The sequence below is a fragment of the Arvicanthis niloticus genome, chromosome Y (assembly GCF_011762505.2).
Source record: "Arvicanthis niloticus isolate mArvNil1 chromosome Y, mArvNil1.pat.X, whole genome shotgun sequence".
Lineage (NCBI taxonomy): Eukaryota > Metazoa > Chordata > Mammalia > Rodentia > Muridae > Arvicanthis > Arvicanthis niloticus.
The window spans coordinates 1842304-1870022 of NC_133431.1; the positions used below are offsets into that span (position 1 = coordinate 1842304).

The 27719-nt window shown below is 39.4% G+C and overlaps 1 protein-coding gene and 1 pseudogene across 1 annotated transcript in view; both read right to left on the reverse strand.

The window, feature by feature from the left end:
- LOC143437255 (uncharacterized) overlaps positions 1 to 22427 on the reverse strand; it is a 36542-nt gene extending 14115 nt beyond the window's left edge. Inside the window, exons 1-2 of the mRNA XM_076922087.1 lie at positions 22416 to 22427; positions 20527 to 20653 (exon numbers count right to left, since the gene is read on the reverse strand). Of these exons, the coding sequence (XP_076778202.1) occupies positions 20527 to 20653; positions 22416 to 22427 (139 nt within the window). The remainder of the gene's footprint in view (positions 1 to 20526; positions 20654 to 22415) is intronic.
- LOC143437238 (uncharacterized) lies at positions 17033 to 19061 on the reverse strand (annotated as a pseudogene).
- Positions 22428 to 27719: the final 5292 nt, after the last annotated feature.

Consider the following 27719-nt stretch of genomic DNA (forward strand, 5'->3'; position numbering starts at 1 on the left):
CCCAGAATAGTAATCACAGTCCACTGATGGTCAGTTTCACACATACTGATGACCCTTGTGTCCTCATGAAAACAATGACCAGGTGAAAATTGAAAGATATGAAAATTTATAAGGGGTATGGGAAGTTTTTATGACCCCCTAGAGCTGAGCCAAGAATGCAGGCCAGCGGGTTCACTAGCTCCAGGTTCCAGGAACTGGCTGACCACAAAGAAAGCAGAACTTAAAAATACAGGTCAGCTGGGTCGTTCCGGGAACTGGCTGACCACAAAGTAGATGGTTGAGCAAGATTACATTCTTGAGAAAAATATGTACAAGATGTTTCCCACATGACTGACTGAATAATGGGCTGGAACTTTCCACTATTTTTATGATATTCTTTCTTGGTTTCCCATTCACACCCCTGGTTTTGTTTTTTTCATTTAAATTCCCTTCTCCCCCTGGCCTCGATATCAACACCCCTCATTATGAGTCTCAACTTCAGCCTGGCTGATTCCTGAAATAAAGCCTCTTTCTGTTTGCTGGCCTCCATCTTCCAAGACTAGAGTGAGGGTCTCCCCTTCTGGGGGTCTTTCAATAATAAGGCCCAACATAATACAGTTCTCCTTTATACAAGTCTGGGGGCATATCCGTAGGTCTGCCAGCCAGTAACTGGAGGCAGCTCTAGTCATGCCCCTGCCTCAGATTCACAGTTGCCTCCACCCACTCACTGGTAGCCTGGAACCTCTGCTTCCACCCACCTGACACTGTACCTGGAAGCTCCGGTTATCTCCCCATTCTTTGGCAGCGGTGATTGGATCACGTTGTGCGGTTTGTGACATCAGAAGGAGCCCACTGATGCCACCAGGACCCCCGTGCTACTCCCGCATCACCACAGCAGTGGCAGTGGAGGTCTCCGGGCTGGTGGTGAAGGCAATGGGCTCCAAGGGGATCTCTAAACACGTGGCGAGTGCTCCAGCCCCAAGACTTCATGGGCAGTGTAGTCTCTGGCCGGACGCCATGTTGATTTTTCCTCACGACATTATGGGATATGTAGTTTGAAGGCCGGCCGCCATCTTGGATTGAGTTTGCTAGGCATATGCAGTTAGTTCTCTTACAGCCATCTTGGCACTAGTTCTTATGGGAAATGTAGTCTCAGGCCAGCCGCCATCTCTGTGTAGCCCTGGCTGTCTTGGAACACACTGTGTAGATCAGGCTGGCCTTGAACTTAGAAATCCGCCTGCCTCTGCCTCCCAAGTGCTGGGATTAAAGGCATGCGCCATCAACTATTAATCATTATTGGCTATTGATTAGAATTGATTATTGATTATTGCTTAGCATTGACTGCTGAAGTGTAGGTTACCCTAAAACTAATTATGAGCCAAGGCTGACCTCAAGCTCACTGACCTCAAGCTCTCCTGCCTCTTCCTCCCAAGCATTAGAGCATTGGAATTTAGGCACCACCATACCTGGCCCCAAAGAGTAATTGTTACTATTATTATTATTATTATTATTATTATTATTATTATTGTTATTATTATTTTGGTTTTTTGAGACAGGGTTTCTCTGCGTAGCCCTGGCTGTCCTGGAACTCACTTTGTAGACCAGGCTTGCCTCAAACTCAGAAATCCACCTGCCTCTGCCTCCCAAGTGATGGGATTAAAGGTGTGTGCCACCACCACCAGGCCGAAATAAGTACTTACTAATACCAGTTTTAAAACACAAATAAACAAACGAATCACCTTTGTTTTGTAAAAAAAAAAAAAAAAAATTAGGGCAAGTACAAAAAATAAAACACCACCCTATTCGAAGTCCTGTATATATGTAGGTTGTCAAAAGAATCTATAGCCCCGATTAAAGGTGGATCTGAACATCTCAAAAGATCAAGATTAATAAAGGGTTTCTCACTTCAAAAGTTGTAATTAAGAAATATGCCCCACAGCAAGCAGGGTTTGAGTTAGGGTTAGGGGATTAGACAGTCATGGTTAGGATTAGGATAAGTGTTCTTAGAATTAGGTTTAGGAGGTTAGGAAATTAGGAGGTGAGGGTTAGGATAGGGTTAGGCTCAGGGTTAAGGTTAAAGTGGCCACCATTATTCTTGATGGCCCCACTGAGTCAATATTATCCCTATTACACAAAGAAGAAATATCAGGCCTACAAGGTATTCATTTCATATCTTAATGGTTTCTTTTATTCTTATTCTGATAGCTTCTCTCTTACTTAGAGAAAGGCTTCTCAAAAGAACCTAAGGTTTTTCCAGCGATTTGCCTCCAAAACTAGCATGCTAAAAGAGGAAACAATGACTTTGATATTCACAGAACCCCACAGATAACCAAAGGATAAGTTGCCAAGAGCCACGCAGCCTGCTGCCAGCAAAGAACATTTATGTTACCCTAGGCTGGGTCTCACTGTCAGCTATTGCTGCAGTTAATTTTCCTCTGAGATAAAATGCCATTCAGTACTTTTCTGCTCTAGACTTATCTGGTTTACTTTATTCCCATCCTAAAAATATGCTTACTAAAGATTTCTATGTGAAGCTTTCACTTGACAATGAAAATTCTGAAACAGGAATCCCAGACAATCAATAGAAACAAAGTCATGGCTTATAAATTTTGACTTTTTATTAATTACATATAGAATATACACATGAGATATGGTTTGTTACTCACATGATGTACTTAATAGCAAATGAATTACAAGTAAATTAAACTTGTTAACTTGATCCTAGTTCATTTTGTTCCTAAAGAAAATAAACTTAAAAATTGATATGAAAGTACAAAAATATATTTAATCAATTAATCCACACAGGTACAATAAATATAAACTTATAATATGGGTCTGAATCTTTCCTTGGAATAGGTAACATGTTTTAAAGAGTTTACTACTCCTAGACCAGAAGATGTTATTAATATTAGACATTCTCCTCACTCAAACAAGACTAACACATCTATGTTTTTAATTATGATATACACATATTTTAAATTTTATGCAGGCATAAACATGTTAATAATTTAAAAGATATTTATATCTAGTAAAACCTCTTTAAAAACAGATAAATATACAAAGATAGGAAGATCCAGCACAGAGCTCATCTTCTAAATTAAACCACAACCATTTTCATTCCTTCAGCTTTGTTGAATTAAAATAATCACAGCAGGGCTTTTTAATTGTTACTAAACCTCTATCAAAAAAGAAAACAAAACAAAACAAAAACCCATGGCATGGCTGGCCAGTATTTGTACAACTTGGAAGGGGAATTACTGTTTACGTAATGTAAATTTGTCTCCAGATATACTGAGTAAAGTATTTTTAATGTGACTGATTGCAGGATGTCTACAGTCTCATAAGGAACAATTTGTCAGTTTTCTGTATGTAAAACCACTTATCTCATTGTTATCATAGGGTGAACTATGATAATTTTTAAATTTGGTGCCAATGAGAACTTAGAAAGAGGAGATATAAATTGCTTACTTCCCACACCTGAATAAATATTTTCACAAAAGATTGTGAATTTTTTCTGTTAAGCCTATTGTACCTTATGGTATTAACATTTATAAAATGTTAAAATTACCTAAATGGCTTTAATAAAAGAGTTATATATAGATTACAATGGAAATTTTCCAAATGAGAAGAAAAGAAAGCATACAAAGCAGATGGAATTTCTGAAGAAATAAATGAAGTATTTTAGGCACTTAGATCATAAATGTTTTGGGAAATACTTATGGGATTAAAGTGTTTGTCTTCAGATCAACATTTATGACAAACTGTGTATAATCTAAGTTTTGTTCTATCCTATGTCCAGTCTACATTGAGGAGAGTCAGAATACAGGGATGATTCTCTCAGAGCTTCTATGGGAAGTCACACTCAGTCCAAGCAAGGTTATGGAGTAATGTTCACAAAGAGGGAAAATAGGACAAAGAAAAGCTTGAATATACAGAGATTCTTCAGAAGATCAAGTGATGACCTAGACAAGAAATTTCAATAGACCTTAACAGAAGATCAACAGAAGTTGATTTTGCTAAATGTGGAATTTTAAGCCGGCATGTATGACTATGATCACTTTCAAAATGCAGTGTGACTCTTTAGCAAGTGAAGGGACAAGAGTCCTCAAAAATTATGTTTGATCTTGTGAAATGTTACTTAGAAAATAAATTCTTACTCCTGATTCTCTTTGTCATATATAGATGCATCTCAATATCCCAGATGAAAGAAAAGTCCATGGAATACTTCAGCATGCCAGGGTCTATATACAGCTGAGAAAAACTGAACAACCTTATTAAATACTGAGGCCAAATCTAAAACCTATACTTAGCAAATATGAAAGACCATCTCATTATGAAAGAGAACTTCTCAATAATAGATTGTGTTCGTTGTTACACTAACTATGCATGCTTCCTGATTTAAATGATCACAGGAGTTTCTACCATCAAATGCAGAGATTTATAGAATTATTCAAATATCCTATCTCATGCCATTGAACTTCAACTCTCTTTTCTTATAATGCAGCAGATACGTGTGCTTCATGTGCACAGAGAATCCAGAATGCAACTTGTATGCTAAGTTTAAGCAGCTCTGCAAAAAGATATTTATTAGATTAGGACAGCCACCTGTGTTCAGGGACATTATCCAGACAAAGTCAGGCAGAGAAATGAAAGCCCTGCTGATAAAGGGAGCCCTGCATTTTGAGCTGAGTTCCACTGAGACTTGTGGCCTGTGACCTTCACACAGGTTTTCCAAAACCTTGATTCCTGAAACCATGGATCTTGGCTGTGAAAGAAACTGTACCAAATACTGAAATCTGATTCAAAATACATACAGCCTAGGACCCTTCCCATCTCTCCAGGTGGCTGTCCCATAATTGGCTGTGTAAAAGTGTCTTCTAAAGGTCATTCTATTTTTCTATCAGTTAAGCACCTTTATGGTAACAAGGACTATGGTATTAATAGTAATTAATACCATTAGAATCCATGATCATTGGCCCACTGTCTCACTTCTCTTCTGTGAAATGAGTTCCTTGGTCAGAAGCAATAGTGTGTGGAATGCCATTGTGGTGAAAGAGGCACTCAGTATGTCCATGGATCGTGGATTTGGCAGAAGCAATATGTGCATGAAAATCAAAATCATAAGCAGAATATGTATCTATTCCAGGAAGTAAAAAGCTTTGTCCTTTGCCCAAGAGCAATGATCCGATGTAGTCAACCTGCCACCAAGTTACTGGTTGGGCAACCCAGGATATAGTTCCATATCTAGGGCTCAGTGTTGGTCTCTACTGCTGGTAGATCTGGAACTCACTAGCAGATGTGGCCATGTCAGGCTTGGTGAGAGGACGACTCTACTGTTGTATCCATGAATAAATCCCACTGCGTCCACCATGCCCACTATGTTCATGGTCCCATTGGAAAATGACAGATACAGCTGAGGACACGGCTGACTTTCCACAGAATAGATCACCCTAACTACTTGGTTACTGAATGATTGCTCAGCAGAACTTTGCTTTTGATCAGCATTTACATGGGGCACTATCGATTACTGATTATCATGACTATTGATCACTTTTGGTTATTGACTAGTATTGATTATTGGCCATTGATTAGTATTGATTATTGATTAACATGATGATTGATCGTTCTTCCATGACCGTCATCCACCTGCCTCTGCCTCCCGAATGCTGGGATTAAAAGTGTGCATCATCAGTTATTGATCATTTTTGGTTATCAATTAGTATTAATAATTATGGATTACTGATTATTGATTATTGTTCAGCATCAATTATTGATCATTATTCCATCACCAACCTCACCCTGATTCTGCCTCAATATTGATAATTATTGATTACTCTTTATTGATTATTGGTTATTGATCAGCATTGATTATTGAACATTATTCTATCACTGTCATCCACCTGCCTCTGCCTCCCAAGTACTGGGATTAAAGGCGTGTGCCACCACTGCCCTGCTTCTTTGACCATTGTGAGAGATCTATCCACATACTTCTTCCTTTTATGTCTCTCTCAACAATATTCTAATCGTTCTGTCTCCAAATCTCTGACAGTTAAACCATCCCACAGTTTATAGCTGATGATTCAGTGAATGATCACACATTTCCAAACATATGCATGAGCATGACTACTGCATGAAGCTCTGAACTGTGGTGATTTCCCTTTACTGGTGTCTTTCAGGTTTGTCCCAGAAACATGTTTTCATGCTGCAGTTGTTCACTTCTGGATGGGGCCTGCATAACAGGCAGAACCCTTAGTAAAGCAGGACCTAGTTATTTCTTCCTTAGTCACTTGATGAGAGGGCCTGTACCAGGAAGTCCTAGGTGCATGTATAATAATAGGGGCATTGTACAGGAATAGAAACTATAGGCTTCTAGGCAAGTCAGGCACCTAGCATTAGTTTCCAAGTTGCCCCCTCCCCAGCAATACCCAAGCCTAGCTTCAATCTCTAGGCTAATCCCAAACAAGACTAGAGTTTTCAAGTTACACCCTCAACAATACCAGGGTCTCGAGGTTATTCCCCCAACAAACCTGCTCCTCAGGTTTCAAGACCATGCGTAACAACCACTAATGCAGAGGTGAAGTTAAGCTTATGAGGTGACTCCCAGCACCAACCAATTATGTTAAAGGCCACAGCATCTTTCCAATTAGATACTTGCACACACCCTCCCTATTTCAAGAGACATCTAAAATGGCGACATTCATTCAGGCTTTTCTTAATCCCCTGCCATGTTCTTGACAACCGTAGGCCTGTGGCCAGGAATGGCTGCAGCTGATGCCCCACTGCTCAGCTGGAGCAGTCTGCTAAGGCGGTGAGAAACACCATCCCTGCCACCCAGGAGATGTCACCATGGGAGATGGCTCTGCCAATCTCCCATGCTGTCTCCACAATGCTTGGCTGAACCCAGATCACTCTGCCATCCATGTGGTGTCAGTCAAATGATACTCCAATGCTTAGGTTATCCAAAGGCTATATATGTTTGGTAATGCTCAATAAGAAGATGCTTATACAATCAGAGGTGTAACTCAATACTCAATGTAGATATACCAACTACCATTGGTTGCTAGAGACACACACTTCTGCTTCTATGTTCCCCCACTCTTGTGTCACCTTCCACTAGCTCCTCCTCTTCCTCTCCTTACTCATCCTACCTTAGCTCCTCCTACAATTCCCTACTTGCTGCTTACAATAAATCCTTTGCCCATAGACATTTGGGGATCCACCATCACTGAAACATTCTTGGCTGATGCTGGTGCATTGGGGATGGGGGCAAGATAGCTCAAATAGAATAAAGACCCTGCTGGGAGTTGCATCAGATCAGCTCCTGTGTGTGTCTTTTTGGGGATCACTAACATTTCCCTGGCACTACATGTTCAATTTCTATTAAGATGGAATAGCAGGCCAAGATATTTTCTTTCAAGGGAAGATAGTTGGATAGAGTTGATGGTAGAGACTTGCTCCAATATTCAAAATCTATGATTTACAATAAACACCTGCCAAAGACTTCAAACAACATTCCTATCTAACCATGAAACTGGTAGCACAGCCTACACAGCAGCCTGGTCCTGTTTCAGAGCCTTCTCCTGGTTTTGGCCCCCAACAGAAAGCTAGCAGCTTTCTGAGCTACATGTTATACTGACTGGTGTAACACACACAAGTGAGGAGTGTACTGTCTCCAGAATCCTAATCGGCCAGTAGATGTCGTGCTTCTCTGTTTGCAGTGGGATTGGCCAGGTGCACTGACTTATCTTTCACCTTAGAATTAATATCTCTGAAAAACCTATGGCACTAGATTCCTAAGCATTTCACTAAATTAGAAGACTACTAAATTTTGGTTGGATTTATTTTCTGTCCTCTGGTGCCCTTATGGGTTTGCAATGAGTCCAATTTGTTTGATACCTCAGGTGCCTTAGGTAAATTCTACATAATGTGCACTTTAGAGCACTAATATTATATTTTATGGAGGACACAGATGATCAAGATCCCTTCTAACTAAGTTAATGACAAGAAAATGCTGAAATACAGATTCAAATAGAAAACCCAAAAGCTAAAGTAAACTTTATTTCCCCACACAGAGAATTATTTTAATATTTCATTATTGATTCTCTTGTTTTCTCAATGCTGTTATACACACATGAAATTATTAATTAGAAAGGCATATGTACTTACGAATGGATGCATATAACATATTTTCCATCTTCGTTGAATGAACATATTTGAGGTGGACGTGAGACTGGGTTTAATTTAGCTTAGGCTAGCCTAAAATTCATGACATAGCTTAGCTGGGCCTTGGCCTTATGATCATCTAGCCTTGTCTGTTGGGTTCTGAGATCATAGGCATGGTGACCCCAGGGAGCTGCCCCTTGAGTTTCAGCTTCAATGTCTAATAGTGGGTTACTGGAACAATCCCTTCCTTTCATCTTTTTTGAAGAAAAGGTATCTGAAAGCACAGTATGACATTTTCTAGAAAGAACCAGAGCCAGGACTACTAAGAATCCTCTGGCATCTTACTTTCCATTCCATCTCAATCATTGGACTCAAACCACAATTACAGCCATTTTGCTGTGGTAAATATTATTTGGGAGTTTCTTACCCCACTTAAATCATAGAGATACCAAATAAAAGACACAGAAGACTTTGTATTTACAATAAGCAGTAAAGCAACAGAGTTAGGCAGATATCAACCCTCTATTCTATTTTGTCTATTTTCCTGTTATTATCTGTGAGATATCACATGCCATGTTCTCGATAGGCTGCTCATATTCCCAGGCCAGACCTACTGGCCATGCACTCACACTCCACCAACCCCATGGTGCCTTCTTCCTTCTCCCACTTCTCTCTCCTTCATGGTGTCTTCCCCAGACACTCAGTCTGGGACCTAAAGCACCATCTACCTTTCTTCTCCCCAGCTTCAGGTTTTGGCATCTTTATTAAGCAATCATGGAAGGCAGGAAATAAATATAGAAATAATGTAATTATAGTCCCCAAAAATTATTGTACAAAGTTGAACCAGGCTTTATGGCCATGTGTCCAGAGTCTAGGATCCTGTATTAGAGCACATCAAATATTATTTTTACTTTTTCTCTCAGGCTGAACATTTCAGACCAAGAAAATAATAGTCTTTTAAAACAGGGCCACTTCATGATTCCCAGTTTTTGTTTTTGTTTTTCTTTTTTTTTTTTTTGTTTTTTTTTTTTTGGTTTTTCGAGACTAGGTTTCTCTGTGTATCCCTGGCTGTCCTGGAACTCACTCTGTATACCAGGCTGGCCTCAAATTCAGAAATCTGCCTGCATCTGCCTCCCAATGCCTGGGATTAAAGGTGTGTGCCAACACTGTCTGGCCTTTATCCAGACTATTGATTGCCTAGTGTGTAGAAACAAGAAATTATTAATCAAGACATTTATTAATCACCTAAAATTAATTACCTCACAACTCCTTGCTAATATCAATCACTACTAATTGAAGGAAGCTTTTACCCTCTGTTTTCATCTTTTTTTTTGTACTGTGACTAACCCTGCTTCAAAGTTGGTCATAGAACTTGATTATTGCACAGGTCTCTCCCTCTTCATTTTAAGACCCAAGAAAAGCCAGAGAGGTTGGAGGAAACTCACTCAATGTTTTATTTTTGTTTTGCACTGACTAGTCTAGGACCAGTCTGGAAGAGTTGCAAGACACTCTTTCCAGCACTGAGCAGCACAAAAGGACTGGGTGCTCAAAACAATTCTCAATTACATACAGAGGCAAGCCTCAGCTGCAGGCAACATTCCTGTGAACAAAAATAAATAATCAGGAGGAGTTGAAAAAAATGGAAAGAAATTCGTAATGACTTGAAATTGAAGGTGAATGAAAACAAAAAGGAGGATATAGCAATGTTGCATTTGAAATCAATAATTGGCTTTTAAAACAAATACACATAGAATGAATTAGGTAGTCTTCTGTTTCTATTTTGTGGAATTGTCCAAAGTGTATTGGTCTTAGCTCTTCTTTGAAGATCTGGTAGAATTCTCCATTAATACTACCTAGTCCTTGCCTTCTCTTGGACAGGAGGTTTATAATGCCTGCTTTGATTTCCTTAAAGGTTATACTACACTTTAGATAATTTACCGATCTTGATTTAATTTTGGTTTATGGTATCTGTCTAGATAATTATCCATTTCTCTGGCTACACATTTCATCTAGATTTTCCAGTTTGTAGAAAGAACTAATGATTTTCAGAAGTTTTCTCAATTTCTCTTGTTAAGTCTCCCTTTTAACTTCTGATTTTGCTAATTTGGATACTGTCTCTGTGCCCTCTGGTTGGTCTGGTTAAGGGCTTTTCTATCATATTGATTTTGTCAAAGAACTAGTTCTTGGTTTTGTTGAGTCTCTGTACTGTACTCTTTGTTTCTAAGTGGTTCATTTTTGCCTGTGGGGAGGTGGGCAGTGAGAAGCATCTGGGTGCCTAGTAGAGCATAGGCCTTGAACCCCAGACCTTTATCGGACGGCAGGTGTTCAGCTCTGCTTCCAGGCCCTGGTTCTTTTCATTTAGCTTCAGCCCTCCAGAGCCCACAGAAAGGTCTATGGCCATCAGTCAGGAGGAACAGTGCCCCAGGCTATCTCACAAGTAGATGAGGTATCTCCAAACTCTCAGAACAAGTCAATAGGCATTATCTGCTGACTGAAACTGTATATAAGGGCTCTATTCAGGGGAAGTAAAGTGTACAAGAATCATGCGGGTGTCCGACAGTTTCTGTAGCAAGATCACTTGGGAAGAGATCTGCTCTCCCAGAACCTGCCTGGGACACCAAGCTGCCTCCATGCCAGCTAGCTAGCTCCTTATTGGCCCAGCCCGGGTCAGCTCAGCATGGAGACTGGTGCAGCACCTAGGAGTTACTGGGCTGCAATAGTGGAAACTCAGCAGAGGCAGGCGATCTCCCCTCCCTGCTCACACCCTGTCCTGTGCTGGGCCGGAGATCATTGTGGGACACCCTCCAGAACAAGGGACCCGCATATGCCCTGAGTTTGATTATTTCCTGGTGTCTACATCTCTTAAGTGTGTTTGCTTCTTTTTGTTCTAAAGCTTTCTGATATGCTGTTAAGTTGCTTGTGTAGGGTCTCTCTGGTATGCTTATGAGGGCAATTAGTGCCATGATATTTTGTGTCCCATAAGTTTTGTTATGGTGTGTCTTCATTCTCATTGAATTCTAGAGTCCAGTCTTTTATTTCTTTCTTTATTTCTTTCCTTAGCAAGTTATCATTGTATAGAAAGTTGTTCAGTATGTGGCTTTCTGATATTTTTGTTATTATTATAATTTTTTTTTTTTTTGGCTTTCCGAGACAGGGTTTCTCTGTGTAGCCCTGGCTGTCCTGGAACTAACTCTGTAGACCAGGCTGGCCTCGAACTCAGAAATCCGCCTGCCTCTGCCTCCCAAGTGCTGGGATTAAAGGCGTGTACCACCACTGCCTGGCGATTTGTGACAGACCACATGTTCTGGAGAAGATACAATGAGGTACTGAGGAGAAGATATATGTAATTGTATGTCTACCTTTTCATACCTGATTTGGTAATTAGGATATTGTCTCTGTGTCCTTTCATTAGTATGGCTAAAAGTTTTCTATCTATCTATCTATCTATCTATCTATCTATCTATCTATCTATCTGTAGGGTGAAATGTTCCATATGGAAGAGTCAGAAGAAAGACTTAAAGAAGGTGAAGAGGATGGCGACCCCATAGGAAAAACAACAGTGTCAACTAACTTGGACACTTTAGGGCTTCCAGAGTCTAAGCCAAAAACCAAGGGGCATACAGGGGATGGTTCATGGCCCTGGGCATGTGTGCAGCAGAGGACTGCCTTGTCTGGCCACAATGGGAGAGGATGCACTTAACCCTATAGAAACTTGATGCCACAGGGAAAAGGGAACCTGGTGGAGGTGAGGTCCCAGTGGGTGGGTGGGTGAGAGAGAAATCTCTCAGAGGCAGCAGAAAGGAAGATGGGGAAAAGACCTCAGGAAGAGGTACCAGGAAAGAGGGCAACTTTGGAATGTAAAAAATTTTATAATTTTAATTAAAAAGGGAAAAAAGAAACAAAATTGAAAAAATATATATCTACACTGAGTTTGAAAAAGAGAAGATAGATGGTTTCCTTGCAGAGAAAGTGGCATTAATTCACTACTATTAATTGCACATACCTGGCTGCTATGTGTAATGTTAGCTTCTGTGATCTGTAATATGACACACACAGCTACAGGCAATGGCCTGTGTCTCAATCATCCCACCTGACTTAACATTGAAAGTGCATTGGCCGTATCTCCAAAGTTGGAAATTCAATATTTCTTGGATTATGCTAAAGTTCCCAAATTATATACCTGTCAATCTAGTTTGTCTTCATTCACCTGACATGCTGGCAAATTAGAAAATTATAACCCTGTCACCATCATGTCTTTTATTTTTTTGTATTGGTGACTCCAGGGTTAGTGATCGGAAGCGATGTCATTAAAACCATCTTCTCAACAAAGTAACTTATTTTAAAAGTGCATCAGTTGCCTCCCTGTCCAATTTAATGAGAAAAAAAAACATGGCTTTAATCAAACTTTGGGTTAAATGTAAGCTGAGTACTTCATGGAATCTATCATGGAGCCTATGGTGGGTCCCACCATACATTTCCTTGTGCGGACACAAACTGTTGTATATCAAGTACATTGACATAAAATAGACTTTTTCAATTCCAGAAGTGATAGCCACATCCCATTCCATGATGTTGGTACTTGATTCTGTACTAAGGAGTAACATTGATCACCCTCTGGTTAATGAGTGTGAGCTCATTTATATTGCCAAAGAGGGTCTTAAATATTCCAACATAGCTGAAGTACAGAAAAAGGCTTTGAAACCAACTGTATGAAGATAATAGAGGTCCTTAAAGTGGAAATGACTAAATCTCTTAAAGAAATCGAGGAAAGCACAAACAATTGGAGGAAATCAATAAACACCTCAAAGACAGCCAGGAAAACACAAACAAAAAAGTGGAGGAAACCAACAAATCTTATAAATCAAGCCAAGAGCTGGGCAGTGGTGCACACCTTTAATCCCAGCACTTGGGAGGCAGTGGCAGTGGATTTCTGAGTTTTAGGCCACCCAGGTCTACAGAGTGAGTTCCAGGACTACCAGGGCTACACAGAGAAACCCTGTCTAAAAAAAATAAAGCCAAGAAAAACAAATGAAGATTACAAGGAAAATAGAAACAATAACAAAATCACAAACTGAGGGAATAATGGAAACAAAACTTCAAGAATGCAAAGAGGAACTACGGAGGCAAGATTCACAAACAGAATTCAGAGATGAATGAAAAATCTTAAGCACTGAAGATACAATGGAAGGGATGGAAATATCACACAAAGAAAATGTTAAATCTAAAACTTCCTGACATAAAATATCCAGAAAATCTAGGACACTGTGAAAGGATAAAATGTAAGGATACCAGGACTAGAGAAAAAAACAATATTAGATCAAATTCTCCTAAAATATTGATAACAAAATCTTAGAAGAAAAACTTCCAAAATAAGGATGGAGGTGCCTATCAAAGTAAAAGAATCATGAAAACACCTAACAGAATGGACCCTAAAATGAAGTCTCTTTCCTGTATAATAATCAAAACATCAAGGACAAAGAAAGAATACTAAAGCTACAAAGGTCAAAAGCCAATAAACATGTAAATTAAGATTGTTTAAAATTGTAGATGACCTTCAAGGAAGTTACCAATACAAATGAAAATTCAGGTCGTAAATAATCTTGTATTATCTGCAAAAGAAAGGAAAGCACACAAATACCCCAACACCAGCACCAGCAGCACCACCAGCAGCAGCAATAACAAAATACAAGGAGTTAACAATCACTGTTTATTGACTCTCCCAGTATCAATGATCACAGTTCACCAGTAAAAAGACAAAGGGTAACAGAATAGATGCTAATAAAATTGATCCTTCAATTGCATACAAAAAATATAGCTCCACATCAAGAATAGGCAGTAATTCCAGGTAATAGAATGTAAAAAGATTTTCCAAGCAGATGGACCAAAGGAGCAAGCTGATGTGGTCATTTTAAAATGTAGTAAAATAGATATTAAACAAACTTAATCAAAAGAATTGGAGAAAGACACAACAATTTCCTCAAGTTCAAAGTCTCTTTTGAGTTTTATACAATCATGTAATGTAATCCCCTATATCTTCAAAAACAAATAGAATATCATATCCATCCAAATTTGCAGAACGTACTTCACCATTTTATATTCCATTATGAGGAAATACTCGGCCAAAAGAAGACCAAAAGCCTGTAAGGCAATCTCCAAACTCTGCACCTCCATGTCTGATGTCAAAGTGTTCTTCAGATCTCCAACTCCTTCCTGCTTCGCTCACTGCAGCACAATTCTTTCTCTTTGGCTGGTTTTATTCCCTGCAACAGTTTTCCAGAGCAGGTATCCCACAGCTCTGGAGTCTCAAAATATTAGGGTTTCAAAGGTAACTTCAATATTACAGCTTCTTGTTCCAGTATCTGGGATCCACACATGATCATCCGTGCTCTTCAAAAGAGATTGGGTCGCTTCACCAACTCTTCCATCTATAGCACTCTAGGTTCTGGCTGACTCCACTTTACTGCTGCTACTGTTCTTTCTGCTCATCCCATGGGACTGACATCATCAATATGCTGGGTTCTTCTGCTTTAACTAAGATTCACTGCGTTGCTCTCATGCACTCCCTTCACAGGACCAAGCTTTAGCTGCTCTGCATGACAGATTCATTTATGCCAATGAAAACAATACCACCTGGGTGATTCTCACACATGATCGACTCCAGGTGCACAAGGAACAACCTTGGCTATCTCTCAAACACAGCTTCTTTGTCCTCTCAGAAAACACTTACCAGAAGATTTCACCTAATGGTGCTAGTTTCCTGCTCATCACCACTAATTTTCTAACTACAGCCAACCAGCATCAGTTGTCTCAGTGGTCCATTCTATATTTTCCTCTAAAAGCAGAGCCACATGGACAAAGCTGCTGAGTCCCTCTGCTTGCTGGGGCCCAAACATCACTCTTTCTATTACATCATCACCAGCTTTCTATTTTTCAACAACTTCACTGCCTAAGCTCGGCTGTCCTTGAACTTGCTCTGTAGAGGAACCTTGAACTCAGATCTGCATGGCCCTGTCTTCTGAATGTTGAGAAATACATATGTAACACTTTGCCCATACCTAAGCTTTTTATTACCTAAAACTTTTTCTGTACCAGGATGACTTGAATCAGAGATCTGCTTGATCTTCTGATGAGATCTCTTGACCTTCTGATGAGAGCAAAAGACAGCAACATTCTTCATCAAAACATTATAGAAATTATATACAGAAATTATATGTTCATCTCCTGGGATTTAAGTTGTGTACCACCATGCCTGGACCTAAGTATATCCTATATCCCTTTAGATTTTAAATTGAAAACCCAGTATAGTAATCAGAATTCGTCAACTGTCAATTTGACACATACTTGTATGTCTTCATGTCCACATAAAAAGAGTAACCAGTTAATAATAATGCCTAATATTATACAGTTCTCATTCATACAACTTCACATCCACATGTTTTGGTGGATGATATCTTGCAATAATATCACCATTTATTTAATAACATTGTGTATCTTTGATCACAGGATATAGCTTCATTCAACTTCCTGGTGAGATTTTCTCTTTGAAGCTAACAATTCATATTTTTTTTCTTTTCTAAGATTACTAAGCATGATCAAAACAGTCACCATGAGAGTAAACACTGGCCAAAGGATATGCTTGGCTTTCCTGAGACTTCGTTTGTCAATGCAGTTAACAAAATAAACCTCTTGACCTTCTGATGAGAGCAAAAGACAGCAACATTCTTCATCAAAACATTATAGAAATTATATACAGAATTCAAACCACCCTTAGCACATATGTGTTCTACTAGCATGGCCCATGAAGTTCCACTTAATGCATGTACAAATCCAAAGTCTAAAAATCCACATTGATTCCAAGAAAAGCATGGTCAGGCCTACCAATAAAAATACTTAAGTCTGGGGAACCAACTTCTGTCTCAGATAGAATTTCCATTGCTAAGAAGAGACACTGTGACCAAGGCAACTGTTTTAAAGGCAAATAGTTAATTCAGTCTGTCTTACATTTTCAAATGTTTATTTCATGACCAACATAGCAGGAAGAATGTCAGCATGCAGGCAGCCAAGATGCTGGAGAAGGAGCTGAGAGTTCTGCATTTTCATGAAAAGGCATCCAGGAAGAGACTGTCATCCAGCAAAATAGTAGGAGACTCTATTTTGCACTGACTGGAGCTCCAAAGACCCCGACTCTAGGAATTCACTTATTTCAAAACAGTAATATCTACCTAGGCCAAACATGCTAATATTATCACTTCTTAGGGCCAAATATATTCAAATCACCACAGTTTATTTCTACTATGAATTCTTTCGTGCATTTAAGTATGATTAGGACATGCAGATGCTTTGCCACATTGATTATTTTCACAAGGTTTCTCTCTAGTATGTGTTGATTTTTCTATTCAGAGAATACTGTGGCATGTAAAGGATTTTCCAACTTGAGTACATTCACAAGATTTCTGTCCAATTTGCGGTCTTTTATGTCTTTGGATACTACAGTGATAGACACAGGCTTTTCCATGTTTGTCACATTCATAAGGTTTCTCTAAAAAGTGTGTTACTTGAAGTATTTGGAGAGTACACTGTCATGCAAAGACTGTACCTCATTCATGGCATTCATGCAGTTTCTCTACAGTATGTGTTCTTTTATGTATCCGGTGATGCTTGTGACATGCAAGGGCTTAGCACCTTGATGACACTGAGTCACTCTCTTGAATGTGTTTTACTATGTAGTCGCAGAAAAAAGTGAATTGTCAGTTTTTCCACAGTGATTACATTAATGAGGCTTCTCTCCAGTGTGATTTCTTTGTGTGTGTGTAAAGAACTATGACAGGCAAAGGCTTTACCACATTGTGAATATTCAAGCAGGTTTCTCTCTGGTACGTGATCTCTCCTGTCACTGCAGATGACTGTGACTTGCAAATGCTTTACAACACTGATTATATTCATGAGGTTTCTCTCCTGTACCTGTTCTTTTATAATAATGGAGATGCTAAAGTTGTGAAAAGTCTTTCACCACCTTGATCACATTCATGAGGTTTCTTCCAATGTGGGATCTTTTATGTTTTTGAGATTAGTGGGACATGCAAAGGCTTTAGCTCAAAGATTACATTCATAGTTCTGTCCAATACCTGTTCTTTTATGTTTCGGAAAAAATCTTTATGGAAAAGACTTTCACCACTATAAAGTCCTCACAAAAGGGAAGAACTCCCCCCACCCAAGCCTCAGGAATTCATGGTCAACCAATAACTCACAAGACACAGAAGTCGATGTAATCAGCAAGAGGTATAGTTTGACCAGCATGCTGAGGTCAAGACCCAGAACCCATGCAGGGTCTATGGGGTTTGACCCTGAGCTTTGGAGGCACAGGGAATTTAAAGGCAAAACCACATGGAAAAAAACATAATGCAGGGGGAGTCAAGGGTGGTTATTGGAAAGTCCCAGCCCATTATTCAGTTTGTGACAGGGTCTAAGTAACAGTCAGGGAGAATATTCTGTATAGGCTATTCTCAACAGCCTATTCATACTCAACCATCTTGTGGTCAGCCAAATTTCTGAAACACAGAGTTCACGAATGAGCTGACCTATACTCTTGGTTCCTCTCAGCATGCTAGAAGTTTTTGAAAATTTTTAACACTTTCACCACAATGATTATATTCATAGGTTTCTTTCCAATATGGGTTGTTTTATGGTTTTGGAGACAAAAATTTTCTGAAAAGGCTTTTACCATATTAATTACATTCACACAGTTTTTCTCCAGTATGTGAACATTTATGTCTTTGGAGAATTTTCAATTATAAATGATTTTTTCTACATTGATTACATATCTAAGGTTTCTCTCTGGTATGTTTTTTTATGATATTGCAGATGACCCAGTTGTGTAAAGCCTTTATCATACTGATTACTTTCATAAGGTTTCTTTCTAGTATGGGTTTTTTATTATATGGGAGATAACTGCAACTTGTAAAGGCTTTGCCACATCGATTACATTCATAAGGTTTCTATCCAGTATGTGTTCTTTTATGTCTTTGGAGATTACTGTGTTCTGAAAAGGCTTTACCACATTGATTACATTCATAAGGTTTCTCTCCAGTATGTGTTCTTTTATGATATTGAAGACTACTGTGACGTGAAAAGGCTTTACCACATTGATTACATTCATGAGGCTTCTCTCCAAGATGTGTACTTTTATGACTTTGGAGATTACTGTGACGTGAAAAGGCTTTACCACATTGATTACATTCATAAGTTTTCTCTCCAGTATGTGTTCTTTTATGTCTTTGGAGACCACTGTGATCTGCAAAGGCTTTACCACATTGATTACATTCATAAGGTTTCTCTCCAGTATGTGTTCTTTTATGATATTGGAGACTATTGTTTTGTGAAAAGGCTTTTCCACATTGATCACATTCATAAGGTTTCTCTTCAGTATGTGTTCTTTTATGATATTGGAGACTAATGTGATGTGAAAAGGCTTTACCACATTGATTACATTCATGAGGCTTCTCTCCAAGATGTGTACTTTTATGACTTTGGAGACTACTGTGACGTGAAAAGCCTTTACCACATTGATTACATTCATAAGGTTTCTCTCCAGTATGTGTTCTTTTATGATATTGGAGACTACTGTGTTGTGAAAAGGCTTTACCACATTGATTACATTCATAAGGTTTCTCTCCAGTATGTGTTCTTTTATGATATTGGAGACTACTGTGACGTGAAAAGGCTTTACCACATTGATCACATTCATAAGGTTTCTCTCCAGTATGTGTTCTTTTATGTCTTTGGAGATGACTGTGATATGAAAAGGCTTTACCACATTGGTTACATTCATAAGGTTTCTCTCCAGTATGACTTCTTTCATGCCTGCAACAGTAATGGGCACATGTGAGAGCTTTACCACATTTATTAGCCTGATCAATCATTTTATCATTATGAATAAATTTTACAGTTGGTCTCATAATAAAGAACACTCAGATCTTATGCTTTTATCACTTTGATGTTCACGGTTGTACTTGAAAATACCTGTGATGGTAAGAGCATTTACTACATGGCTCACATTTATAACATCTGTTTTCTATATGAGATTTCTACATGATGCATTCATAGGTCAGAATAAAATGGAACAACTAAGAGCATTAAAACTCTGATTGCATTCTTAACTTTTCCTGTAGTGTGCATCACACCACAAAAGCACTGTGAAACAGGATGAACAGAAAAAGTGCAAACTTCTGGTACCCATAAAGATTTTCTGCAGTGTGAATTTGGGTAAAGTAGAGAAAACCAATTAATTGTAAACACCTATCATATTCAGAAAGTCTACCAAAGGCAGAATACTACATATCTTCTCATTGTTGTGAAATAGACAGAGGTTGTTTTTTTTAGTATCCCTATGCTCACATGGTTTCATCCATTCTGACAATTGATACCACCATTAAAAAAGCAGAACAAATGAAATGTTCCCACATTGAATTCACATGCATTGACTTTTTGTTCATTGTAGACATGATTAATGTTTCTCCAAAACAACATTCTCGATTCTCATAAACTGACAAAACAATACAATTAAAAATTTCACTATAAGAATACGAGTGTCACCAACCTTATCATGGACTATTTGATTATTAGAAGGTTATGGATACATGTTTATCACTATTCAATGTGCAACATCTAAATATTATGAGACTATACAAATTGGTAGTTCCACAACATAGCTCTAATGGAGGTACAAATCAATTAAAGGAATCTCTTAAGGCATTGTTTCCTTCTCTTCTTGCTTACAGAAATGCCTTGCAAACACAAATCAGATAACTGACATGGAGGTACATAGTTTTAGGAGAATATTATAATCATAGCTACAATAAAATGACTCATATTTTACACATTTGCTTTCCTTTAGAGCATCCAAATCATATTAAAATTTCCTCAAAGGCATTTTTGTATTCAATTAAACATTAAAATTACCTTTCATGGCCGGGTGGTGGTGGTGCACACCTTTAATCCCAGCACTTGGGAGGCAGAGGCAGGCAGATTTCTGAGTTCGGGGCCAGCTGGTCTACAGAGTGAGTACCAGGACAGCCAGGGCTACACAGAGAAACCCTGTCTTGAAACCCCCTCCCCCCAAAAAATACCTTTCATGACGTCTAGAAGTTTGATGTTGTTCTTTAGTATGATGGACTTCCAAATTATAGCCTAAAACCAAGGTACAAGAAAATCAATGTTATGGTATTGGAATTAGGCAAAATTCAAGTTACTCTGAATTTTCACAGCAATAAACCTGATTTATTCAACTCAATATTACTTGTTCTCTATTGAAATAAGAGATGATCATCAGTAACCCAGAAACATTTTTCCCTTATTTTGAGAAGCAAAAAAAAAATTCAGTCTTACCAATAGCAGTGAGGTTCCAGTAGGTCTCCAGCATCACATCTTTGTAGAGATTTTTCTGGGAAGGATCCAGCAAATTCCACTCTTCTGCAGTGAAGTTCACATGCACATCATCAAAACTCACTGCTTCCTAAAATATCACATACATGTATACAACACAAAGCCTGATGCTGACATCAATACAAAGTAAAGTTATGCTTCCTAGACAATATGATCAAATAATTCAGGTGATTCCTCCACTTATTTTCTGACACACAAATTATAATATAATCACTATGTCAGTTTAGAAGAAACTTGAAATATTGACACTTGAACCCCTGACACAGGGTTCACCTGTGTCACTCCTGAACCCTTAGAATAGGATATAGCCTTGCAACACAAATGGCAACTGAGAGGGATATGCAGGGGGAAACAGATCAACTGTACTGAGCACACATCTGAAAAGCTGGATGAACAATTACTAACTACAAAAGTGATGGGCAACTGTGTGTATTTGCTCATGTCTTTAATTGTAGAGGTACAGGCAGGTGGATTTCATTGAGTTGGATGCCAGCACAGTCCATGCAATGAGTTTCAGGACAGCAAAACTTACATGTTAAGAACCTCACTCTGCAACAAAAATAAAGCAGGAAACAAAAATGATAGAATGAACTCACAGTTCTTTACTGAAGTTACTGCAAAGAATTATGCATTCACTGCAGTTCTGTATTCATCTTGCAAAAACATGCAGTGAACAAGTTTAAACAGCAACATTAATTAAATTTTATTAGAAGGGAATGTATGTTTAAGCAGTTAAAAATAGGTGAACATATTAGTAATGTATATGTTGATCAGAAATAAAGAACGTAGTTCAGGAGATATAGCTCAGGAGTTGAAAGCTCTTGCTGGTCTTCCACATAATGGTGGTCAATTTCTGATATACACATGTGGACCAACATCTGTCCATTTCTTCATGATCATGAATTCTGAGGCCATCTTCTGACAACAGTAAAGATGAGGCACACATTCATAGTCAGGCACACATGTATAACACTCTTATTTATCCAAAATTTCAGAAGAAACACAAGAGTTAGGCAGAACATCATACACCTGCAATTCAATGACTCTGAAGAATCAGATAATATTGATGACGTCAGCAGAAGCCATCTGGAGAAATAGAATATAATCTATAAATGTTTGCCGAATTTCAAAATGAAAGATGTAGACTAAGAGCAGCACAAAAGCATGTGCCTTACGTGATTTAGGGACAGAGTCCAAATGGGGAATGTATGGGAGCATGAGAAGAAAGCTGAAGGATCAGATTCAACCACAACACTGGAGACACCCAGAACAAAATTTGTCCTGTCTAAGAGAAATGCAGGGGTAAATCTGGAGCAGAGACTGAAGGAATGGTCAATGAGAACTCATTCAATTGGAGACACATGTGGACAAGCTCCAATCCATGAAATTATTAAGGATACTCTGTGATGCTCCCATTGCATAATTGTCTATTTAGAGACTCTACCCAGCAGCTGACTGAAGCAGTAGTGGATCTACACTCAAACATTGCATAGACCTTGGTAACTCTGATGGAAGAGTTGGGGGAAGGATTGAGGGCCCTGAACATGATAGGAACTCCACAGGAAGACCAACAGACTCAACTAACCTCAATCCTTGGGGACATTCAGAGACTGAGCCACAAACAATAACACACACAGGCTGGACAAAGGACCCTGGCCCATAAGTGGTAGATTGCAGGTCAGTCTTCATGATGGTCCTACAACTACTGTAGTAGGAGCTGTCCCTAAAGGTGCTATTGTTGCAATTTGTTTCTTTAACTGGGCTGACACTTCTGGCCTCAGTAGCGAGGATGCACATAACCCAATACAGACTTGATACACCATCATGGATACCCATGGGCCCATATCCTCTCAAAGGACAAACAGAAGATACAGTAGAGAGTCTGTGAAGGCAGGTGACTTAGAGTAGGGACTCTACTAAGTTCATAGCCATTTTAATTACAAAAAATTAAAACTGGAAAGAATCCAGACGCCCCTCAACCAAAATATGGATATGGAAAATGTGGTTCATTTACAAAATGAAACATTATTCAGCTATTAAATACAATGACAACATGAATTTTGCACACAAATGGATACAGCTAAATACTATCATCTCTGTGAGGTAGCCTAGATTTAAAAGCACGTGCATGTATGTACTCACAAGTGAATAATAATCATAAAATACAGGAAACCCACACTACACTCCATAGATAGAAAGAAACTAAACAAGAAGGAAGGCCCAAATGAACATGGTTGAATCCCACACAGAAGGGGGAATAAGCAATCATAGGAGGCAGATGGAAGAGAGAGAACTAGATGGGAGAGCAGATAAGAAAGAGGAATCGGGTAGAACCAGCAACAGGTGTGGCAAGAGACAAGAGAGGGCCAGAGGGGGAAAATGAATCAAAATCTACAGCTGCCTGGGGAAGGCAAGGGTTATATTTAGGATGTGCCAGAGACCATAAATTGGAGGGTGACAAGGATACTATGGAGTTGATCTTAGCTGAGATGCATAGCAGTGAAATATGGATGCTGAAGAGGCCACATCTGCAGTCAGGCAGGACCCCCAGTTGAGAGTTAAAGACATCAACCAATCCAAAAACCTTTATACCCCAAATTTGTTCTTATCCACAGGAATGCAATCTACAACATAGTTTCTGTCCAGAAGCAAAATAACCCTTTGATACCATGTTGCTGTTCTAACTTGCCACTCTGCTGCTGTGATTGAATCCTCTACGCAAAGGCCTCTCAGGTAATAAATGGTTGTTCTGCATGGTTCAGTCAGATCACAGTCCATCACTTTTTAAGCTAGGTTAGAAACTGAAGGCAAAAAGCATGGACAAACACTGTCTTGGTCTCTTGCTTGGTCACTTTCTCATGCTCAGCCTGCTTTCTCATCCAGCCCAGGACCACTTGCTTAGGGATATTGCATCCCTCAGTGGAAGAGCCTTCCTAATCAATCATCAACACTATCTCTCACAGATATAGCAACCAGCCATTCAGATGAGGGCAGGTCCTCGATTGAGCCTCCTTCAGATGACTGTAGCTCTGAAATGCTGAGAATTTTAGACAACTATGACACAGACACAATAATAAATAAGAAATAAATAAGAAGGTTGTAACATCCCAAAAACAATGAGCTAACAAGAGGCCATGCTACCCCATGAGGGAGTTGGAGTTGTGGCTGAGCAAGGACAAAATATGGAGGGCACCTGGCTCAGAGTATGGAAGGATACACTGGAATGGGGAGCTCAGAGGCTGTGCTGACCTGGGGTGAACAACTTTAACTCTGGGTTGCCAGGCCAGTGCTACCCTTACCAGAAATTAGGACCAGAGAAACACCGTCCACTATACGAGGCTGTAAAACATCTTTGAAGCACTTTGGGGCTGCGACTGTCCAGCATATCCAGTATAGCAGGGTTCCATATTCAATTTAGTCATCTCCCTCCACATATAATCAAGAAAAACCTGAAAACCAAGGCATACACAAAAATCTGGCAGAGAAGCCACTGACACAGGAAGAACAATGGTTCATCTTAACAACCGGCCTTTCAATCATTTAGTTGGAAGTCCTGAGGATCTTGGGTCAATGCACCAAGATGTTATGTTCAAGCCACAGAGGGCACAATGACCAACAAGGAGCCTATTGCAATGCAAACACATGGAGGTCTTTATTATGAGCTCTGTAATAAGGATTTTCACCAGGCATCCTCACATGAGATCGAATCTGAGAGATCAAGTCTAGAGGTGCTAGGTATTTATTGTAGTTATAGCGAGATTGGAACATTAACACACAGGTCAGCAACTTAACATTTTAAAAACTACATGTCTGGCATAATCTGTAGGAACCAATCAAAAGGGCAAAGCATCATCTGACAACCATGATGGGTAGACTAACTTTTTCTCTGTAAGGTGTATTAGTTATCAATATGTAGCTTAACCCTGCAGTTGTACCTTGACTGGCTGTGGACAAGGTGGGCTTGTCATGGGATGTTTGCTCAAGTGGACTTTGTGAGCTCTCTAAAACAGAACTGATTGTGCTTTACAAACTCATCTTTGTGCCTGAGGCCCTTATTATTGAAAGATGCTCCTGTTCAAGCACAAGCCATGTATGGCAGTAGAAAAGGAACTTTGTCCAAAGACCTGCCTCACTATCTGTTACTGCAGATCCTAATATCAGTTGCACTTACTCTGAGACAGAATACCAGTGGAAGTCGCCTCTCCCCCTGTGCATGCCTCTTATAGATAAGATAGACAATGCCCAGCTGCCCTTCCTTTCCTGCCTCATCCCTGTGTCTCAGCCCCACTTGGGCAGACAGTCCCTGTTCAACCACATGCTTTACCTGCCAGGACACAATATAAGCTTTCTATAGATTTACCACACTGTCTGTTATCCCAGATGCAAAGATCACAGTTTCCCCTAGCACTGTACTAAACACCAGAGGCAGCTTTACCTCTGTCCTGACTATGTCTCCTTGTGGATTGCTAAGATCATCTCTTCCTGCTCACCTCTTCTCACTGCTCCCAATATTACCCAGCATTCTCTCTTGAGGATACCCACCAAACAGGTCAGTGAAAGAAGCAATATTCAGCCAACTCACAGTTCTTTACTGAAGTTACTGCAAAGAATTATGCATTCACTGCAGTTCTGTATTTACCTTGCATAAACATAAAGTGAACCAGCTTAAACAGCAACATTAATTAAATTTTATGAAAAGGGAATGCATGTGTAAACAGTTAAAATTGGCAGATTAAAATATTAGTAATACATATGTTTTGTTTGTTTGTTTGTTTGTTTGTTTTGTGTGTGTGTGTGTTCGAGACAGGGTTTCTGTGTATAGCCTTGGCCGGCTTTGGAACTCACTCTGTAGACCAGGCTGACTTGGAACTCAGAAATCCTGTCTCTGCCCCTCAAGTGCTGGCATTAAAGGTGTGCAGTACCACCACCCAGCAGTAATGTATACGTTGATCAGAAATAAAGAATGCAGTTCAGCAGCCAGGACTACACAGAGAAACCCTGTCTCGAAAAACAAAACAAAAACAAAACAAAACAAGGAGTTATAGCTCAGGAGATGGAAGCTCTTGCTGGTCTTACACATAATAATGGTCAATTTCTAGCATACACATGTGGACCAACACCTGTCCATATCTTCAAGATCATGAGTTCTGAGGCCATCTTCTGACAATAGTAAAGATGAGGCACACATTCATATTCATGTACCCAGCCATAATACACTTATTTATTCAAAAATTTCACAACAAACATAAGAGGCAGAACATCATACACCTGCAATTCAATGAACCTGAAGCATCAGATAATACTGATGACATGAGCAGAAGCCATCCAGAGAAATAGAATATAATTTATATATTAGGCTGAATTTCAAAATTAAATATGTGGATGAAGAGCAGCAAAAAATCATGTGCTTATTGAACAAAAACATGTCAGGGGACTTCTGTGGTTTCTATATCTACAATCAGAACAGGAATAGCTTAATAGAGAATTTTGTTGTAGAAAACCAAAAACAGAATGAATAAAGTTAAAAATATAAAACCACCAGGTTTGCAAAATAGCATAGCATTGAACAGCAAATGTGTGCACAGTATCTTATGTGATTGAGGGACAGAGTCCAAATGGGGAATGTATGGGAGCATGAGAAGAAAGCTGAAGGATCAGATTCAACCACAACACTGGAGACACCCAGAACAAAATTTATCCTGTCTAAAACAAATGCAGAAGTAAAGCTGGAGCAGAGACTGAAGGAATGGACAATGAAAACTCATCCAATTGGAGACAAACATGGACAAGCTTGAATCCATGACATTATTAAGGATACTCTATGATGCTCCCACACAGGAGCCTTGCATAATTGTTCACTGAGATGTTCCACCCTGCAGCTGACTGAAGCAGAAGCAGAGATCCACAGTCAATCATTGCATGCACCTTGGTAACTCTGATGGGAAAGTTGGGGGAAGGATTGAGGGTCCTGAACAGGATAGGAACTCCACAGGAAGACCAGCAGACTCAATTAACCTTGACCCTTGGGGCCATTAAGAAACTGAGACAAAACCAATAACACTCACAGGTGGACAAAGGACCAATGGCCTGTAAGTAGCAGATGTGCAGCTCAGTCTTCATGATGGTCCTACAACACCTGTAGCAGGAGCTGTCCCTAAAGCTGCTGTCTATCATTGGAATCTGTTCCCATAACTGCGCTGCCACGTCTCGCCTCAGTGAATAGGATGCACTTAACCCAATACAGACCTGATGTACCATCATGGATTCCCAGGGGATCACACCCTCTCAAAGGACCAACAGGAGATACAGGAGGAACTCTGTGAAGGCAGGTGACTTAAAGTAGGGACTCCACTAATTCAGAGCCATTTTATTTATAACAACTTGAAAGTGGAAATAATCCAGATGCTGTTCAACCAAAATATGAATATAGAAAATGTAATTACAAAAGGAAAAACTATTTAGCTATTAAATACAAGGACATTATGAATTTTGCAGGCAAATGGATACAGCTAGAAACTATCATCTCGATTGAGGTAACCCAGATCTAAAAGCACGTGCATGTATGTACTCACTTACAAGTGAATAATAATCATAAAATACAGGAAACCCACACTACACTTCATAGACACAAAGAAACTAAACAACAAGGAAGGCCGAAATGAGCATGGTTGAATCTCACTCAGAAGGGGGACTAAAGCAATCATAGGAGGCAGATGGAAGAGAGAGAACTGCATGGGAGAGCAGATAAGAAAGGGGAAATGAGGAGAACCAGCAACAGGTGTGGTGAGAGACAAGAGAGGGCCAGAGGGGAAAATGAATCAAAATCTGCAGCTGGCTGGGGGTGGGAGGGGGTACATTTAGGATGTGTCAGAGATCATAAATAAGTACCAAGGAGTCTAAGGTTGATCTTAGCTGAGATGTATAGCAGTTAGATATGGATGCTGAAGAGGCCACATCCTGCATCAGGCAGGACCCTTAATGGAGAGTTAAAGACCCCAACCAGTCCAAAAATCTTTCCACCCAAAATTTGTCCTGTCCACAAGAATACAATCTACAACATAGATTCTGTACAGCAGCAAAATAAAGTTGTTGTTGTTGTTCTAACTTGCTACTCTTCTGCTGTGATTGAATCCTCT